Source organism: Oryctolagus cuniculus, chromosome 3 (assembly GCF_964237555.1).
Source record: "Oryctolagus cuniculus chromosome 3, mOryCun1.1, whole genome shotgun sequence".
Taxonomy (NCBI): domain Eukaryota; kingdom Metazoa; phylum Chordata; class Mammalia; order Lagomorpha; family Leporidae; genus Oryctolagus; species Oryctolagus cuniculus.
In genome coordinates this window covers 108,258,952-108,276,908 of record NC_091434.1, presented here as the reverse complement: position 1 = coordinate 108,276,908, position 17,957 = coordinate 108,258,952, and the positions used below count along the sequence as shown (strand labels likewise).

The window sequence follows — 17,957 nt, the reverse complement described above, 5'->3', positions numbered from 1 at the left end:
CTGCTTTCTCAGGTGTACTAGCAAGGAATTGGATTGGAAGTGGAGCAGTTGGGACTCGAACTGGTGCCAATATGGGATGCTGGCATCATAGGCAGCTTTACCCATTATGCCACAACACAGGCCCCAACACTGCGATAATTTTGGTTTACTGAAGACAATGGAAGAATGAGTTCAGATGCTATGGAAAAATCATTTCCACTACAAAAATCTATATACAGCCTCAATCAAGGGAGAGAGAATTACCTATACAAAATAATTAAAAACATTTATTTTCATGTGTTTTTTTTTTTTTTTTTTTTTTTTTGGACAGGCAGAGTTAGAAAGTGAGAGAGAGAGAGAGACAGAGAGAAAAGTTTTCCTTTTTCTGTTGGTTCACCCCCCAAGTGGACGTTACGGCCGGAGCGTTGCAGCAGGCACACTGCGCCGATCCGAAGCCAGGAGCCAGGTGCTTCCTCCTGGTCTCCCACGTGGGTGCAGGACCCAAGGACCTGGGCCATCCTCCACCGCACTCCCAGGCCACAGCAGAGAGCTGGACTGGAAGAGGAGCAACTGGGACAGAATCCAGCACCCCGACCGGGACTAGAACCTGATGTGCCGGCGCCGCAGGCAGAGGATTAGCCTATTGAGCCGTGGCACTGGCCTTCATGTGCTTTTCTTAATATGCTACTGAGGGATACATGCCAAGAAAACTGGGATATAGGACAAAGGGAAATAAGGCAGAAAATGTATAAGATGACTCTGGAGCAGCTTGTCAGTCATCAAGGAAGCAATAAAAGGCAACTAGTGTTTTATCAAAGGAACCACACTGAAGATGGTCCCATTTGTCAAAACTGGGAAATTTGACAATCAATAAGGACAATAAATGAAATGGAATAAAAAAACAAGTTAAAAATAAAACCCCTCAAATACTCAACAGATGAGGATCAACAGGGAACTTCCTCAATTTAATAGTAACTATGAAAGAAAAAAATGTAGTGCACTGAAGAATAAATAGCACAGAAGAAAAAAATTAGAGAAATCAAAATGAGTGGAAAACACGCCTGTTTATGAACTGGAATACTTAATACTATTAAGATGCAAAATGGGGGCTGTGTTGTGGTATAGCAAGCTAAGCCACCATCTGTGACACTGGCATCTCATATGTCGCCAGTTCAAATCCTTGCTGCTCTACTTCAAATCCAGCTACCTGCTAATGCAACTGGGAAAGCAGCAGCAGATGGTCCAAATGCTTGGGCCCCTGCACCTATGTGGGAGACCCAGACAAGTTCTAGGATCCTGGATTAGGCCTGACTCAGCTCTGGCTCTTGTGGCCATTTGGGGAATGAATCTGCAGACGGAATTTCTCTGTGTCTTTCGCTCGTTGTATCTCTTCCTTTCAAATAAATAAATAAATCTTCAAAAAAGGGGCAAATTTTCTCAAATTTATAGTCAATGTAATTTCTATCAAAATCCTAGTTGGTCTCTTTATATAAATTAACAAGCAGACATAAAAATTTATATAATAGTGCAAGAGACTCAGAAAAGCCAAAAGTATAGTAAAAAAGAACAAAGCTGGAGAAACTAAACACTTACAATTTCCAAAACAAAAAATTCCTTTGGGCATCATTGAAAAATGCCAGCAAAACAAGTCATTATTTTGAAAATTAGTAACTGAAAAGGAACGGTCAGCATCTACCCTGCCTTTCCTAAACAAAGGGAACTGAGTGTCCAAATAATAGATGAGGAGCCATTTTCCTTTATGTTAACTTTAATGAAGAAACAGTATTAGAATATCACCATTTTGCAATGTCTAATGATTTAATAATCATGTACTAAACGTCAACAGCTGCTAACTCACAAAAATAGAGGCTTCAGATTTAATGGACTTCCTTATGAAAGACTGCTATAAAGTAGAATTGCCCCCAAAAATTCAAGTCTCCAGATCTTTATAGAAATATGACAGACAGAAGAATATTTTAAAGAACATTTGGGGAATCCTACAAAATCCAGATTAAAGAACTAATTCAGAGTCTCAAACAAATTTAAAAATTTTTTAAAAATTAAAAAAATAAATAAGTAACTAAAACATGGAAATGGAGCAGAAACCTGGAAATTAAGAGATACTTAAGAGAAACTTACTACTTTTAATGTGTGAGCCTTACTTGGGTACTGATTCAAACAAGGGGAAAAACTGCTTTACAAAGCCAGGTAAAAATGCACAATTGTGACATTCAGAAGACAACTGGAAACTTGAAGATTTACTGGATTTTTAAATGACATTAGGGGATTATTGTTATTTTAATGTTTTAAAGTATAATACTGGTATTATAATTAATTGATTTTTTTAAGAATCCTTACTACTTAGAGATACATACTGAAATACAAAAAAGGTAGAAATAAATAAACTGCATAAACATTTTACTTGTTAGTATAATAAAATTAAGATACTTTCTTTCCATTTTGATTGTTATAGAGTAACATATATATGTACATTTTAAAACTTCCCACTCCTATTATGCCAAAATCTAACTCTCTAACAAATTCTATGGCTTGATAGTAGTTTTGCCCTCTGAAGTCACAAAGACAAAAGCATAATTCCTTTAAAACATGACAGATCTTTAAATATTTAAAGTCTGGTTCCCCTGAGGTCTTCTCTTTTTCCACTTCCTATAGGCTTCTTAAGATCAAGCACTACGTCTTACTCATCTTGCTATCGCCGGCAGCTCTGTAATAATGTTTTAAATATAGTAGGCAATCAATAACATCAGGCATCTGTAGAGCTGAATATGAAATTCCCTCATTATTCTGGCCACCCTTTCCCAGATGTTTGCATTTCTTAAAAATGTTTCCTAAAATAGGACTTTTAATTTCTTCTCAGTTTCTTGAACTTGTCTCCAGTGACCTTTTAAAATCTACTCCAACCATTCTACCTCTATGGCTATAATCCAGTTTTAAAAAACAACTCCACCAGGTAATCTCAGACATTACACTCTACTTACCCCATTCTTTCATGATACATGTTCATTTATACCTAATATATCTTTACTATCTCATTAAGATACTTTTGTCAACTGCTCTTCTTTTTTTCATATGATATTCTCCAGTCTTCACACTCTTCCTCATCCCATTGTGACTCAGACCATATGTTCTGATCACTACAGGCTAACTTTCCTTGTCCCTTGGACCAAGCAACATAAATTGGTAAAAAAAAAATCAGTCTTTTACAGAGCCAACTGAACCCATTTTCAGGTCTGCACCATGCTAGTGAGTGTTTCTGGGAAAATCAAAGCTTAAATCTGGATTTGCTAATCTCAATTGTATACTTAGGGTTGCTAACAATCCCATCATACTAATCTCTTTATCTTTTTTTTTTTTTTTATTTGACAGGTAGAGTTATAGACAGTGAGAGAGAGAGAGAGAGAGACAGAGAGAAAGGTCCTCCTTCCGTTGGCTCACTCCCCAAATGGCTGCTACAGCCGGCGCTGCATCGATTCGAAGACAGGATCCAGGTGCTTCCTCCTGGTCTTCCATGTGAGTGCAGGGGCCCAAACACTTGGGCCATCCTCCATTGCCTTCCTGGGCCATAGCAGAAAGCTGGACTGGAAGAGGACTAGAATCCGGCGCCCATATGGGGTGCCGGTGCCGCAGGCAGAGGACTAACCAAGTGAGCCACGGCGCAGGCCCCTAATCTCCTTATCTTATTCCAAATTTAGCAAAATTTGAAACTGTGTCAAATTTGATCAAATTTTTACATCTCTATTCTTTCATTTCTCTAAATATATGACTGTCCTTTCATTTCAGAGAAAATATGTCATGAGATGTAACCTACTTCAACTTCCTGTCACCCAAGAAATGAAGGTATATTCCCAAAAGATATACTGTGCAACCATTACAAAGGAATTTTTATATCCAAAAAAAGACAAAAAGGAAAATATAAAACAACATTTTGATATAATACCATCTTTGTAAAAAATACAAATTTACTGGAATGTACCCACAGCTTCTATGGAGAGATTACAAACTATAACCTATAGGGAGAAGAATTTAGTTGAGAGGGACTTGTCAATGTATATTTTATACATATAACCAAAATTCTATAGGTTTAGAATTTTGAATCTTGTGAAAATATTTCCTAAAAATAACAAACAATACTTGCAAATCCAGGGCTGTCACTGTTGCACAGCAGGTTAAAGCTCCAGCCTGAATCACTGGCATCCCATATGGGAACTGGTTCAAGTCCTGGCTGCTCCTCTTCTGACCCAGCTCTTTGCTATGGACTGGGAAAGCAGATGGTCCAAGTTCTTGGGCCCTTGCACCTGTGTGGGAGACCTGGAAGAAGCTCTTGGCTCCTGGCTTCGGATCAGCTCAGCTCTGATAGTTGCGGTCATTTGGGGAGTGAACCAATGGAATGGAAGAATTCTCTCTCTCTGGCTGTACCTCTCCCTGTAACTCTGTCTTTCAAATAAATAAAATAAATCCTTAAAAAAAAATTACTTGCAAATCTAATCACACTTGTCTCTTTTGAGCTTTAAAATCTTATATTGTAGGGCTTAGGAGTAGAAGAATGGGAAGTATTATATAATGGGTAAAGAACTTCAGTTTGGGATGGAGAAAAGTTCTTTAGATAAATTTTGTTATATATAATTTTCTGTAATAAAGATTCCTCAATAGTGATAAATAAAAAATAATTATAACGTCCTACACTGCCTTCTTATTGCCATTATGATGAAAAACAGACTTTTGTAATATGATCCCTGCTTATCTCAGTCATTATATTAAGATCCTCTGTCTTTAGTGCTGAATATTTAGCTGAACTGGACTTCTTTTAGTTACTCCAAGGCATTGCAATCTCCCTTCTCTGGGCCTTAGAACATAAAATTCCTTTGCCCTAGAATGCAAGCAAGTATCTCACTCACACAGGGGATGCTTCTTGCTTCTATGACTTCTTTAGTTTGTTATTCTCTGCCAGAAATCCCTTTCCATATCTTTTATGATACTTATCACAACTGCAATTATCTGGTTAGTACTTGACTTGAACTCAGTGAAGGTTGGGACCGTGTAGGTCTTGCTTCTTGATACATATCCAGTGCCAGTCAGTACACACAGCCCAGCACACAACAGTCACCATAAAATTTTTTTTTTGAATTAGTAGATTAATTTTAAGTCAAACCATATTCCAGATGTAGTCTATTCAATGAGTAAAATAGAACCAACCATTAGATGAGGGTTATTCAAAACTAAAGGTCATTTTGAACCAACTATTTAAGCTCTTAAACTCCTTACACATAAAACTGACTTTCCAAATATAAGTGCAGAATACATCCTATTAATTTTTATCTAATTATTCTTCAAACTTATCTCTGTCATCCAATATATTACCTATTTCTCTCAGATTCAAACCATTTGCAAATGGCATAGACATGATCTCAATTTAGCCACAGGTATGAACATTAAATGAGACAGTGCTGAGGACAAAGTACAGTGCAATTTCATAAGAGACATTTCTTGAAGCTAACAATGACCCATTAATTAACACTCTGTGGAAACAGCTACAAATACCTTTAATGTGTATTATCACCGAGCATTTTCCCTCTAGTAAAAATTTAGACAATTAATTCTCCTTAGATGCAGAAAGGGCATAAAATATCATAAAGAAAGTTCATAAAATTTGAAAAATTAGATAAATCACCACTAAAATGTTCTGGGATATACTTAATCTCTAAGTATAACATTAGAGAGGACATGTCTTCCAATAGCAAATCTTTTGAGTGTAACTTCTGATAACGGGATGTTTGGCTGTGTTATCTATATGTTCTCTTATTAATAAATTAATATTTATTAAAATTTCCATTTCCTAAATCTTTCTCATTGCCAGCAAAAATGACAAAAGGGTAAGAGAAAGTCAGATATAGGGCAAGCCATTTAACCTCATGCAGTACCTACAAAATGGTAAAGGGAACTGGGTGATCTCTCAGGTCTTTTCTTTTTTTTTTTTTTTTAATTTTTTGACAGGCAGAGTGGACAGTGAGAGAGAGAGACAGAGAGAAAGGTCTTCCTTTGCCGTTGGTTCACCCTCCAATGGCCGCCGCGGCCGGCGCACCGCGCTGATCCGATGGCGGGAGCCAGGAGCCAGGTGCTTTTCCTGGTCTCCCATGGGGTGCAGGGCCCAAGCACCTGGGCCATCCTCCACTGCACTCCCTGGCCACAGCAGAGAGCTGGCCTGGAAGAGGGGCAACCGGGACAGAATCCGGCGCCCCAACCAGGACTAGAACCCGGTGTGCCGGCGCCGCTAGGCGGAGGGTTAGCCTAGTGAGCCGCGGCGCCAGCCCTCAGGTCTTTTCTAAAAACTGACCACTCGGTGTGCTGATTGAGAACTGAATGTGCTGTGTTCTCCTAACCATATTTGTATTTACAGTTTCCTCTAAATTTAACCCAGTAAAGTGAATGATGTAAAGCATTCTGGATAGAGATATTTTGGTTGACTAATACTTTCTCTGTGCCTCTCAAATCACACCAGGTAGGGAGTTACCTATACCCTGACTTCTCTCCAAATGATATTGCATTATTATGCTGCTGCTGTTTGCTATTACTTAGGTATTCAATAAACTTCATAAAGACAAAGTTACATTTTTGCTGAAGCTTTACTAAACTTTATTTTCAATATAGTCATGACATTTCAAATATAAAATATGGGTCTAGAACTGAATAACTAACCATAATTTGCATTCTGCAAAATTATAGTGTGAAAATGACACCTTCACAGAATCAAAACATTATGAGAAAAAATATAGCATTCCACAGACTAACTTAAAATGCCAGGAAGTGCCTTATTCTGAATCAGTCTACAAAACCATAGTGCTTTCAAGGTAAAGAAGTTGAAGGACTAAAAAAACTTCTGAAATGGAACCCAGAACAAAAAGTCTTTTCAGAAGCATGATATTAATCTTGAAATGGGTTTCTTTAGAAAATAGGAAATAGGACACAATCTCCACAATGATACAGTATTTCACAAAGACAAGCCTTTCTTTGAAACAGTACTTACACTCATAAGTAACAAAAAGGTATATACTTTTGTTGTCCTATGACAAGTTCTTGTTGGGAAAAAAAAGTAACTTATCGACCACTTGGATTTTTCCAGTCCCCCAAATTTAAATCCAGTAAGCATGTTTATTTTATGTAGGCAAACTTCCAGCGTCTACAGTCTGTAAGAGTCATGATTACAGGCTCCTCCAAAATTCTGACCAACAGAGCAAACACATCTTTCATGGGAATAAAATTAATATTTAGGCATGATATACTAGGAACCACAACTTCAAGGAATACAACTACAAGGAACTGAAACTGAATCAAGATAGCCTAGTAAAAAAGAAATGGATTGCAATACATAAAAAGAAATTCAGTCCAGAAGCTTCCTAGATCTGTGACATCAAAGATCCTGTCTCATCTAAACAGGATATGTAATAGAGAACAAGACAACAGTATGAGATGCTCGTACTCAGAAAGCATCTTTTCCTTTATCTTTGAAATAAAGCCTTTCCCTAGAACAATAATTGTCATCTGAAGAATGCTATGTGCTAAATGGCTAAGACTGACCACAATCCACCAGTGAATGGAATACAGCGTCAACTTCCCCCAGTTATATCCACCCACACCAAACCAGAATATTGCTCAGAGGGAACAAAGAGGATAAGAAACTAACAGTTTCGGCCGGCGCCGTGGCTCACTAGGCTAATCCTCTGCCTAGCGGCGCCGGCACACCGGGTTCTAGTCCTGGTTGGGGCGCCGGATTCTGTCCCGGTTGCCCCTCTTCCAGGCCAGCTCTCTGCTGTGGCCAGGGAGTGCAGTGGAGGATGGCCCAGGTGCTTGGGCCCTGCACCCCATGGGAGACCAGGAAAAGCACCTGGCTCCTGGCTCCTGCCATCGGATCAGCGCGGTGCGCCGGCTGCAGCGTGCTGGCCGTGGCGGCCATTGGAGGGTGAACCAACGGCAAAAGGAAGACCTTTCTCTCTGTCTCTCTTTCTCACTGTCCACTCTGCCTGTCAAAAAAAAAAAAAAAAAAGAAAAAAAAAAGAAAAAGAAACTAACAGTTTCACAAGAGATGCTACCGTGGATTTCCGGGTGGAAGGAAGGGTCAAAACGTCACTTTTTCATTTCCAAGCATTGTTAAAAAAAAAAAAAAAAAAAAAAAAAAGAAAGAAAGAAATCACTTGGCAAAGACTAAAGACTACTTTGATAAAACAAGTACCCAAATTGGTTTAGAGGTTAATTAAATTAAAACTGATCCATATACACCTACTTCACCCCAGTCACAAAGCTATTTCAGCTTAACATTCCTAACAAAAATTAGCCAAATGACACTAGATTCTCCAATTTTTATTTTACATGGTATTACAATAAACATTACAGTGATAACTACATAAGAACTTTTCTTAGGAGTTCCATGAGTTTAAGAATAATCTTTGTTTTGCTCATAATTTAAAGTCAAAATGAAGAAAACCAGACTTTGAGGTAGGAAAGTTATCCAAATATGCAGGCTAGCTCTATGCACTTAGGGAATGCCATATTTACATTGTGAGAAATCCTTCTTCAAGATGGTTGTGCTGCTTATTCTTTAATACCATATTAATTTTCATGAGCAGTTTAAAGTTACATCTGAGTAACTCCATCAGCTTGGCAGCTTCTGTGAATTTAGCAAGATGAATGATATCATCCATGTGCAGGAGGTACATAAGGACAAACAGATCTAATTTCCAATGACTGAATAAATAATGAATAGTACATGACAGGTGCTGTACTAGACACTGGGAAAATAACCTCGAGAAGACAAATGTTCTTACTGTTTAAGAGCTGCTAAATAGTAACTCATTCCAGTGGAGAACGCAATGTGAGCTATGTTCCCCAACATACCCATTTCATGCCACTGAAATATGGTTCCTTATAAATCTCCGGTCAGCTAAGTACTCACATTATGGCTGAATAGTTGAACTCACAGCAAGCAAAGCAGACTCCACAGTGCCCAATGGTTTCTACAGAGAAGACCCAGGCTTTCACCTGGGTCAGGGGCTATCATGTTGAAAAATCTGGGATTTCCAGGCAAAATTAAAATGTTCGCATGTGTGTGTGTGATGTATGTGGTATCTGTTAGTAGGTATAAACACTTTCTTAAAAAAGATAACACAATTTTCTATAATATCTTTTTCTTTCAATAATGTATCTTAGACATTCTTTGTTATCAGTATATACTAAGTTGCGTTAATTTTTCTTTTTCTTTTTTTTAAAAAGATTTTTAAATTTATTTATTTGACAGGTAGAGTTACAAACAGTGAGAGAGTAAGAGAGAGAGAGAGAGAGAGGTCTTCCATCTGCTGGTTCACTTCCCAAATGGCTGCAACGGCTGGAGCTGCGCCAATCTGAAGCCAAGAGCCAGGTGACTCCTCCTGGTCTCCCAAGCGGGTGCCGGGGCCCAAGCACCTGGGCCAAGCTCCACTGCCTTCCCAGGCCACAGCAGAGAGCTGGACTGGAAGAGGAGCAACCAGGACCAGAACCCGGCACCCATATGGGATGCCAGTGCCGCAGGCGGAGGATCAAGCTAGTGCGCCAGGGCGCCAGACCCTAATCTTTTCTAAGATTGTATAGTTTTCTTTTATATGGATATACCCATAATTTATTTAATAAGTCTCATACTGATTTGGTTAATGTCAAGAAGTTACATACTAAGCATGCAATTTTATTTATGAATATGTATGTATAACCATATGGTTTTGTAAATATATATATATGAGGGTACTTCAAAAATTAAAAGACAAATTTATTTTAGTGCCAAAAATCCAAGATCCATGCATAGTTTTATCATGACATTCATCTTATATGAACTTTTTAAACAGCTCTCATATATGCATGGATTTCAAAATATGTAGCAAGAGATGAAATGTGGCTTTACCAGTAAGATCCTGAAGACAAAGCACAACCAAGGGAATGGTTACCATGCAGTAGAAGTGGTCTGGTAAAACTAAAAGCAGACCTGTCACAGGCAAAGGTCATGACAACAGTTTTGAGAGGATACTGAAGGCATTTTTCTTATTGACTTTCTAGTTGGCTAAAGAATGATACTACCTGCTTATTAGAAGAGTGTTTTAAGAAAGTTATCCAAAGCATTAGCTGAACAATGCCTGGAAAGCTGCAACACAGAATCCTTTACCACAATAAAGTTCTGGCTCTCTCATTTTTCTCTTCAAACAATGATAACTTTGCAAGAGTTTTGATGGGAAATCATTAGGTACAGACCATACATTCCTGATTTGGCTCCTTCTGAATTCTTTTTGCTTTCTAATCTTAAAGTCTTAAAGGGAATTCATTTTTCTTTAGTTAATAATATAGACAGCAATAGCATTATTAAATTCACAGGACCCTCAAATCTTGTGGAATGGACTGAATAGCTAGTATCACCACTTATAAGTGTCTTAAAGTTGATGGAGTTTATGGTGAGAAGTAACTTTTTTTTATTCTTTTAATTCCATTTCCACAAACTTTTTGAAGCTTTTTATATATATTTAGAAAATAATGATTTTATATATGTATAATCATACATGCTTTGTCACATACAAATTTTTGTACCAAAATAAATTGATTTTTTAATTCTATTTCCATGAACTTTTTGAAGTACCCATATAATATCTAGTTGATAAAAATAAATAATTTCAAAAATTAAAAAGTGGAAATAAAAAATATACAAAAAATTCTAGCATTACCTTTAAGTTTTATAAATTTTACATATAGATCATTCACACAAACTTAAAGAATTTATTCCATTGGTACCAGAAGTTAAAAAAAATGACTAATAAAGCTTACTATTCACAGTGAAAACATAAGGAAAAAAGTTTATAGAAATAGTTTCTTATACCTGACATGTGCATTACAGTATCTTTTGGCATAGTCAGTCCACGTCCCAAATTTTTGGGGGAAGAGAGCTTCAATCTGCATAAAGAGCTGAAACAATACAAGTACGCTCAATATGTTGTAACAGTTTTAAGCAAATTATTATAACATTGATAAAAAAAAAAGTTAATAAAATGGTACAAATTCTGAAAAATCTACTTCCTCCTCAAGGCCTTTCCTTCTTCTCCATGCCCACCTCTGCCACACCATTCTTCAGGATAAATTGTTATCTTTTTCTTAAATATGCTTACAGATTTTTACGCATATATATGTATATATTTTCTTTTGTTAAACGAAGAGAATCATATTATACATGCTGTATACAACTAAAAATCTGTCCTTCAAAATATGTCTTTTTTCTTTTTTTGACAGACAGAGTGGACAGTGAGAGAGAGAGAGAAAGGTCTTCCTTTATTTTTTTTTCTTCTTCTTTTTTTTTTTTTTTTTTTGACAGGCAGAGTGGACAGTGAGAGAGAGAGACAGAGAGAAAGGTCTTCCTTTGCTGTTGGTTCACCCTCCAATGGCCGCCGCGGCCAGCGCGCTGCGGCCAGCGCACCGCGCTGATCTGATGGCAGGAGCCAGGAGCCAGGTGCTTTTCCTGGTCTCCCATGGGGTGCAGGGCCCAAGCACTTGGGCCATCCTCCACTGCACTCCTTGGCCACAGCAGAGGGCTGGCCTGGAAGAGGGGCAACCGCGACAGAATCCGGCGCCCCGCCCGGGACTAGAACCCGGTGTGCCGGCACCGCTAGGCGGAGGATTAGCCTAGTGAGCCGCCGGCCAGGTCTTCCTTTATTGCCGTTGGTTCACCCCCCAGTAGCCACTGCGGCTGGCGAACCGTGCTGATCCGAAGCCAGGAGCCAGGTGCTTATCCTGGTCTCCCATGGGGTGCAGGGCCCAAGCACTTGGCCCATCCTCCACTGCACTTCCGGGCCACAGCAGAGAGCTGGACAGGAAGAGGAGCAACCAGGACAGAATCTGGTGCCCAAACTGGGACTAAAACCCGGGATGCCTGCGCCACAGGCGGAAGATTAGCCTATTGAGCTGTGGCGCCGGCCTCAAAATATGTCTTAGAATAACTTTAAAGTACCTATGTTTACTTGGTTATGAAAATTATATAAGACTTGCATTATAATAATACATCATTTACAGACTGAATAGGAACCCACTGTTATATAGATGTACTGCAAAATATTTAAATGTGACTCCTGATACTAGGCATATAGGCTGCTTCTACCTTTTATGCAGTTATAAAAATAACTATGTAGGCCGGCGCCACGGCACAGTAGGCTAATCCTCTGCCTTGCGGTGCCGGCACACCGGGTTCTAGTCCCGGTCGGGGCGCCGGATTCTGTCCCGGTTGCCCCTCTTCCAGGCCAGCTCTCTGCTGTGGCCAGGGAGTGCAGTGGAGGATGGCCCAAGTGCTTGGGGCCTGCACCCCATGGGAGACCAGGAGAAGCACCTGGCTCCTGCCTTCGGATCAGCGCGGTGCGCCGACCACAGCGCGCCAGTGGCAGTGGCCATTGGAGGGTGAACCAACAGCAATAAAGGAAGACCTTTCTCTCTGTTTCTCTCTCTCACTGTCCACTCTGCCTGTCAAAAAAAAAAAAAAAAAAAAAAAAACACTATGTAACTTTGTATGTATACATATTGTATGTATGAATATACAGGGGTAGGAGTATGTATTGATATCTACATCTATTAGCCACTAACCTTTATACTTGTCTATATTTCTATTAAAGGTATTATAGGACACATTTTCAGAAATAGAATAGCTGGGTTTAAGGTTATGGTGTTTAATGTTTGATGAATATTACCATGTTGGCCAGTCTTGTCTAAATGTATATTCACCTTAACAACATCATGAAATCTTTTCATTTTTACAACTCTAATAGGCTGCACAGAGCAGTATCTCACTGTTGTTTTAATACGTTTTTTGAAATAGCAGACTTTATTGAGATACAGCTCATATACCATAAAGTTCACACTTTTGAAGTACACAATTCAGTGACTTTTAGTATATTTACAAAGAATACATCAATTACCAATCTCTGATTCTGGAATACTTTTATCAACCAAAAAGAAACTCTACACCCATTATTAGTCACTGCCCATTTCTTCTCCCTCAGATCCTGAAAACTACTAATCTACTTTTTGTCTTCACGAACTTTCCTATTCTGGATATTTCATATAAATAGAAACATATAATATGTAGTCTTTTCCATCTGGCTTCTTTCACTTAGCATAGTGTTTTCAAGTTTCATCATTTTGTTGCATGTATACTCCTTCATTTCTTTTTATATTCTAATAATATTCCATTACATAGATACATCATATTTTATTTATTTATTCATCAATTCAGGGACGTTTTAGTTGTTTTCACTTTTTTGAATATCATGAGTAATACTACTATAAACATTTGCATAACATTTTTTGTACACATATATTTCCAGTTCTGTTGAGTATATACCTAGGGATGGAACTGTTGGATCATATGGTAACACTAGGTTTAACATTTTAAGGAACTGCCAAAGTGTTTTCTAAAGCAAGTTCGGTGCTTTACATCTGTATTATTCCACTTTTCATTATTGTAATAAAATATCTGAGGTAGGTTACTCATGAAGAAAAGAGGTTTATTTAGCTCAGTTTGGGAGGATGAAAGTTTAAAATCTGCCAGCTCCTTTGGTTCAGATTCTGGTGAGGACCTATTGGGAGACATCATGGCAACAGTGTCTCTGGAGTGAGTAATTGCATTCCCGTGTCAAAAAGGAAGCCAAATAGGATGGGGCCCCACAATCACTTCTTCTTCTTCTTCTTCTTTTTTTAAGATTTGTTTATTTATTTGAAAGTCAGAGTTACATAGAGAGAGGAGAGGAAGGAGAGGCAGACAGAGAGCGAGAGAGAGAGAGATTAGGAGAGGTCTTCTATATGCTGGTTCACTCCCCAATTGGTCACAATGGCTGGAACTGGGCCGATCCAAAGCCAGGAGCCAGGAGCATCTTCCGGGTCTCCCATGCGGGTACAGGGGCCCAAGGACTTCTGACCATCTTCCACTGTTTTGCCAGGCCACAGCAGTGAGCCAGATCAGAAGTGGAGCAGCCAGGATTTGAACAGGTGGTCACATGGGATGCCGGCACTGCAGCTACACCACAGTGCCGGCCCCTCACTTCAAAGAGCATGCCCTCAAGGATCTCCCACTAGGCTGCATCTCTCTCATTTGTACCGTAGGGACTAAGCTTCCAACATATGAACCCTGGAGGGACACAATGAAACCATGTTTACACTCAAACAACATCCTTTTAATATGAAGGCATACTTCAAAATATCCAGTATGTCAAAAGAAGAAATCACAAGAGAAATTAGAGAAGACTTTGAGATAATGAAATTAAAGTACAAACTTTCAAAACATGAGTTGCAGCAAAGACTTGCTTAGAGGAAAATCTGTAGCTACATATGCCTATGTTGAAAAAGAAAAAAGATCTCATACCAAGAATCTACTTTTCACCTTAAAATATGGAAAAGGCAGAGAACACTAAACTGAAAGTAAATAGAATAAAGGACACAAAGATTAGAATACGAATAAATACAATTGAAAATAAAGAAACAATAGAGAAAATCTATAAAACCAAAAGTTGTTTCTTGAACAGATCAACCATACAGAGACAATGTTAGGGAGACTGGACAAGGGAAGAAAGAGAAGAAACTCAAATTACTAAAATGAGGAATGAAAGAGAGGACATTACCATTAATATCATACAAATACAAGGAATTATAAAGGAAGACAAGGAACACCTATTTGCCAGTAACTTAGATAACCCAGATGAAACGGTTAAGTTTCTAGGAAGACACAAAGTATTAATACTGACTCAAGAAGAAAAAGGCAATTTGAATAGACATATATTCAGTAAAAACATTGAATAAGTTATCCAAAAAGTAGCCATAAAGAAAAGCCCAAGCCCATATAGCTTTACCACTGAATATAAAACATTAAAAAAAATTATTACTAATATTTCATAAACTCTTTCACAAGTCAGAAGAGGATGGATCATTTCCCAACTCATTCTATGGGACCATTATTATCTTGATACCAAAACCAAACAAACCTATCTCAGGTAAACTATACACCAATATATCTTATCAATATGAATGTAATAATCGAGGCCGGTGCCGTGGCTCACTAGGTTAATCCTCCACCTGTGGCGCCGGCACCCCGGGTTCTAGTTCTGGCTGCTCCTCTTCCAGTCCAGCTCTCTGCTGTGGCCCGGGAAGGCAGTGGAGGATGACCCTAGTGCTTGGGCCCTGCACCCACATGGGAGACCAGGGGGAAGCGCCTGGCTCTTGGCTTTGCATCAACGCAGTACGCGGGCTATGGCAGCCATTTGGGGAGTGAACCAACAGAAGGAAGACCTTTCTCTCTGTCTCTCTCTCACTCTCTAACTCTGCCTGTCAAAACAAAATAACTAAATGAATAAATAAATGTAATAATCATCAACACAATATTATCAATCCTAATCCAGCAAAGTATAAAAACAATTACAGACTATAACTAGTGAAACTTATCCCAAGAAAGCAACACTAGTTTGAAATCCAAAAACCAATTAATGTACTACACCCTACCAATAGAATGAAGGAAAAAACCCAACAAATTATCTCAGTAGAAGCAGAAAAAGCACTTGACAAAATTAAACATCTTTTTATGATTAAACATTGAATAAACAAGGAATAGAAAGGCACTACCTCAACCTGATTTTAAAAATATAAGAAAATCCATGAATAGTATAAGAAGAAAGGTTAAAAGCTTTTTTTGTGGGGGCGGAGCCAAGATGGCGGAATAGTGAGGGCGCGCACCGATAGTCCGGGAAAATTTAGTTTAATAAAAGGGGAGTTACGGTAGCCTCAGAAAAAAGAACCAGGAAAATATTGCAGACAAAACTCTTCTGGATCCAGTAGGCGTGAATCGGAGGACCTACTGGGAGAACAAGGTCGCCCACCGCGCGCGAAAGCCGAATCGCAGGACCGAGCCGCGGGACTGAGCCGCGGAAGCCGAGCCGCGGGACTGAGCTGCGCAAGCTGCAGGGTCTACGCGCAAGTGCTCGAAGGGGAGTGCAACAGCGGGGAGACTTGGGAAGTCCAGGACTCCGAGTCCACACATCGGCGCTGGAAGGGGAGCAGACCTGCGTGGAGAGCGTGGGAGCCCACAGTTCGGGACATCAGCGGCAGACTCAACACACCAGCGCTGGAACGCGAGGTGAGCCGAACCTCAATAACCCGAGACACCGGCAGGCAAGCGGAGAGAGGAGACTAGAGGGAACGACCCCCGGGGCGGGGGGGACTTCACCAAGCTAACTGGAAGAGAGAGAGAGGGAAAAAAAAAAAGGTGACTGGTACGGACACGGGTTTCTCTCTCTCCGCTCACCTCTCAAGGGCGAGCAAGACAAAGAGCAGGCGCCATCTTGGACATACGTCATAAGCAGAGCGACCTCAGGTCTGCACCGGCCCTGAGCCTAGCAGAAAAACCTGACTCTGGGTGGGGCGAATTAACAGGAGATCAGGACCTAGTAAATTTATGGTGCTACTGAACTGAGACTGTGAAAAAAGAGACGGTGGGGGAGAGAACTCACGGAATTCACGTGAGCACTCTCCAGAGACGCTACAATTCTGTAACTTTGGCAACCCAGTGGGAGACTGAAGGAGAATTTGAGCCCACTCTAAGGGCCGAACAGATTCCCTGTGTGGTCCTTGGGAAAGAGCTTCTGATCTCTGGCTCCTGTGGGTATATCATTTGCCTGCTAACTACCTCCAACTTTGTTCAGCTGTGCAGAATAACTTCCCTGTTGAATCAAAAAAAAAGAGAGAGAGAGAGAGAGAGAGAGAGAGGTTTACCACGCCTAACCTGGGAGTGTCACCTTTGGCACACCAAACAGAGCTCTCAGGCCACACCCATCTCAATCCCTAAGGCTCCATCAAAAACAGATAGTCCACTTAATCTAGAGTCATAGTATAACAAGAAAAAGCACCACAGTGAAGAAACCAAATATCTCCAATATGACAAATAACAAACGCAAAAACCAAGGTAATAAAAACAAGGAAGTCACCATGAAGCCCTCAAATGAAAAAGACACCCCAATTCAAGATTATGAGGATGATGACATAGAAGAAATGCAAGAAGCAGATCTCAAAAAATTGATAAGAACATTAAGAAGTTCTCAAAAACAAATTCTTGAACTACAGAAATCCTTAATGGACAAGATAGAAAATCTCTCTCGTGAAAATGAAATATTAAGGAGGAATCAAAATGAAACGAAACAACTAGTACAACAGGAAACTGGGATAGTGACTGAAGTGAAGAATTCAATAGATCAAATGAAAAACACAATAGAGAGCCTTACAAACAGAATGGGAGAAGCAGAAGAGAGAATATCGGACTTAGAAGACAGAGAACAGGAAAGGATACAGTCAGACCAAAGAAAAGACGAGGAAATTAGGAATCTAAAACATATTGTCGGGAATCTTCAGGATACTATTAAAAAACCCAACATTCGGGTTCTAGGAGTTCCTGAAGGCATGGAGAGGGAGAAAGGATTAGAAGGCCTTTTTAGTGAGATATTAGCAGAAAATTTCCCAGGTTTGGAGAAGGACAGAGAAATCCTAGTACAGGAAGCTCACAGAACCCCTAATAAACACGACCAAAAGAGACCCTCACCACGGCACGTTGTAATTAAACTCTCCACAGTGAAACATAAAGAAAAGATCCTAAAATGTGCAAGAGAGAAACGTCAGATTACTCTCAGAGGATCTCCAATCAGACTCACAGCTGACTTCTCATCAGAAACTCTACAAGCTAGGAGGGAATGGCAAGATATAGCCCAGGTACTAAGAGAGAACAACTGCCAGCCCAGAATATTATATCCTGCAAAGCTATCATTTGTGAATGAAGGTGAAATAAAGACTTTTCATAACAAACAGAAATTGAAAGAATTTGTTGCCACTCGTCCAGCCCTGCAAAAGATGCTTAAAGATGTATTACAAGCCGGCGCCGTGGCTCA

At 39.5% G+C, this 17,957-nt stretch overlaps 1 protein-coding gene across 14 annotated transcripts in view; it reads right to left on the bottom strand.

Moving 5' to 3' along the window:
- Positions 1 to 17,957, bottom strand: part of ZRANB3 (zinc finger RANBP2-type containing 3) — a 303,637-nt gene that overhangs the window by 120,634 nt on the left and 165,046 nt on the right. For all 14 annotated transcript variants that reach the window (XM_070070992.1, XM_070070995.1, XM_070071000.1 and 11 more), the window contains one exon: positions 10,880 to 10,965. In XM_070070992.1, coding sequence (XP_069927093.1) covers positions 10,880 to 10,965 — 86 coding nt within the window. The remainder of the gene's footprint in view (positions 1 to 10,879; positions 10,966 to 17,957) is intronic.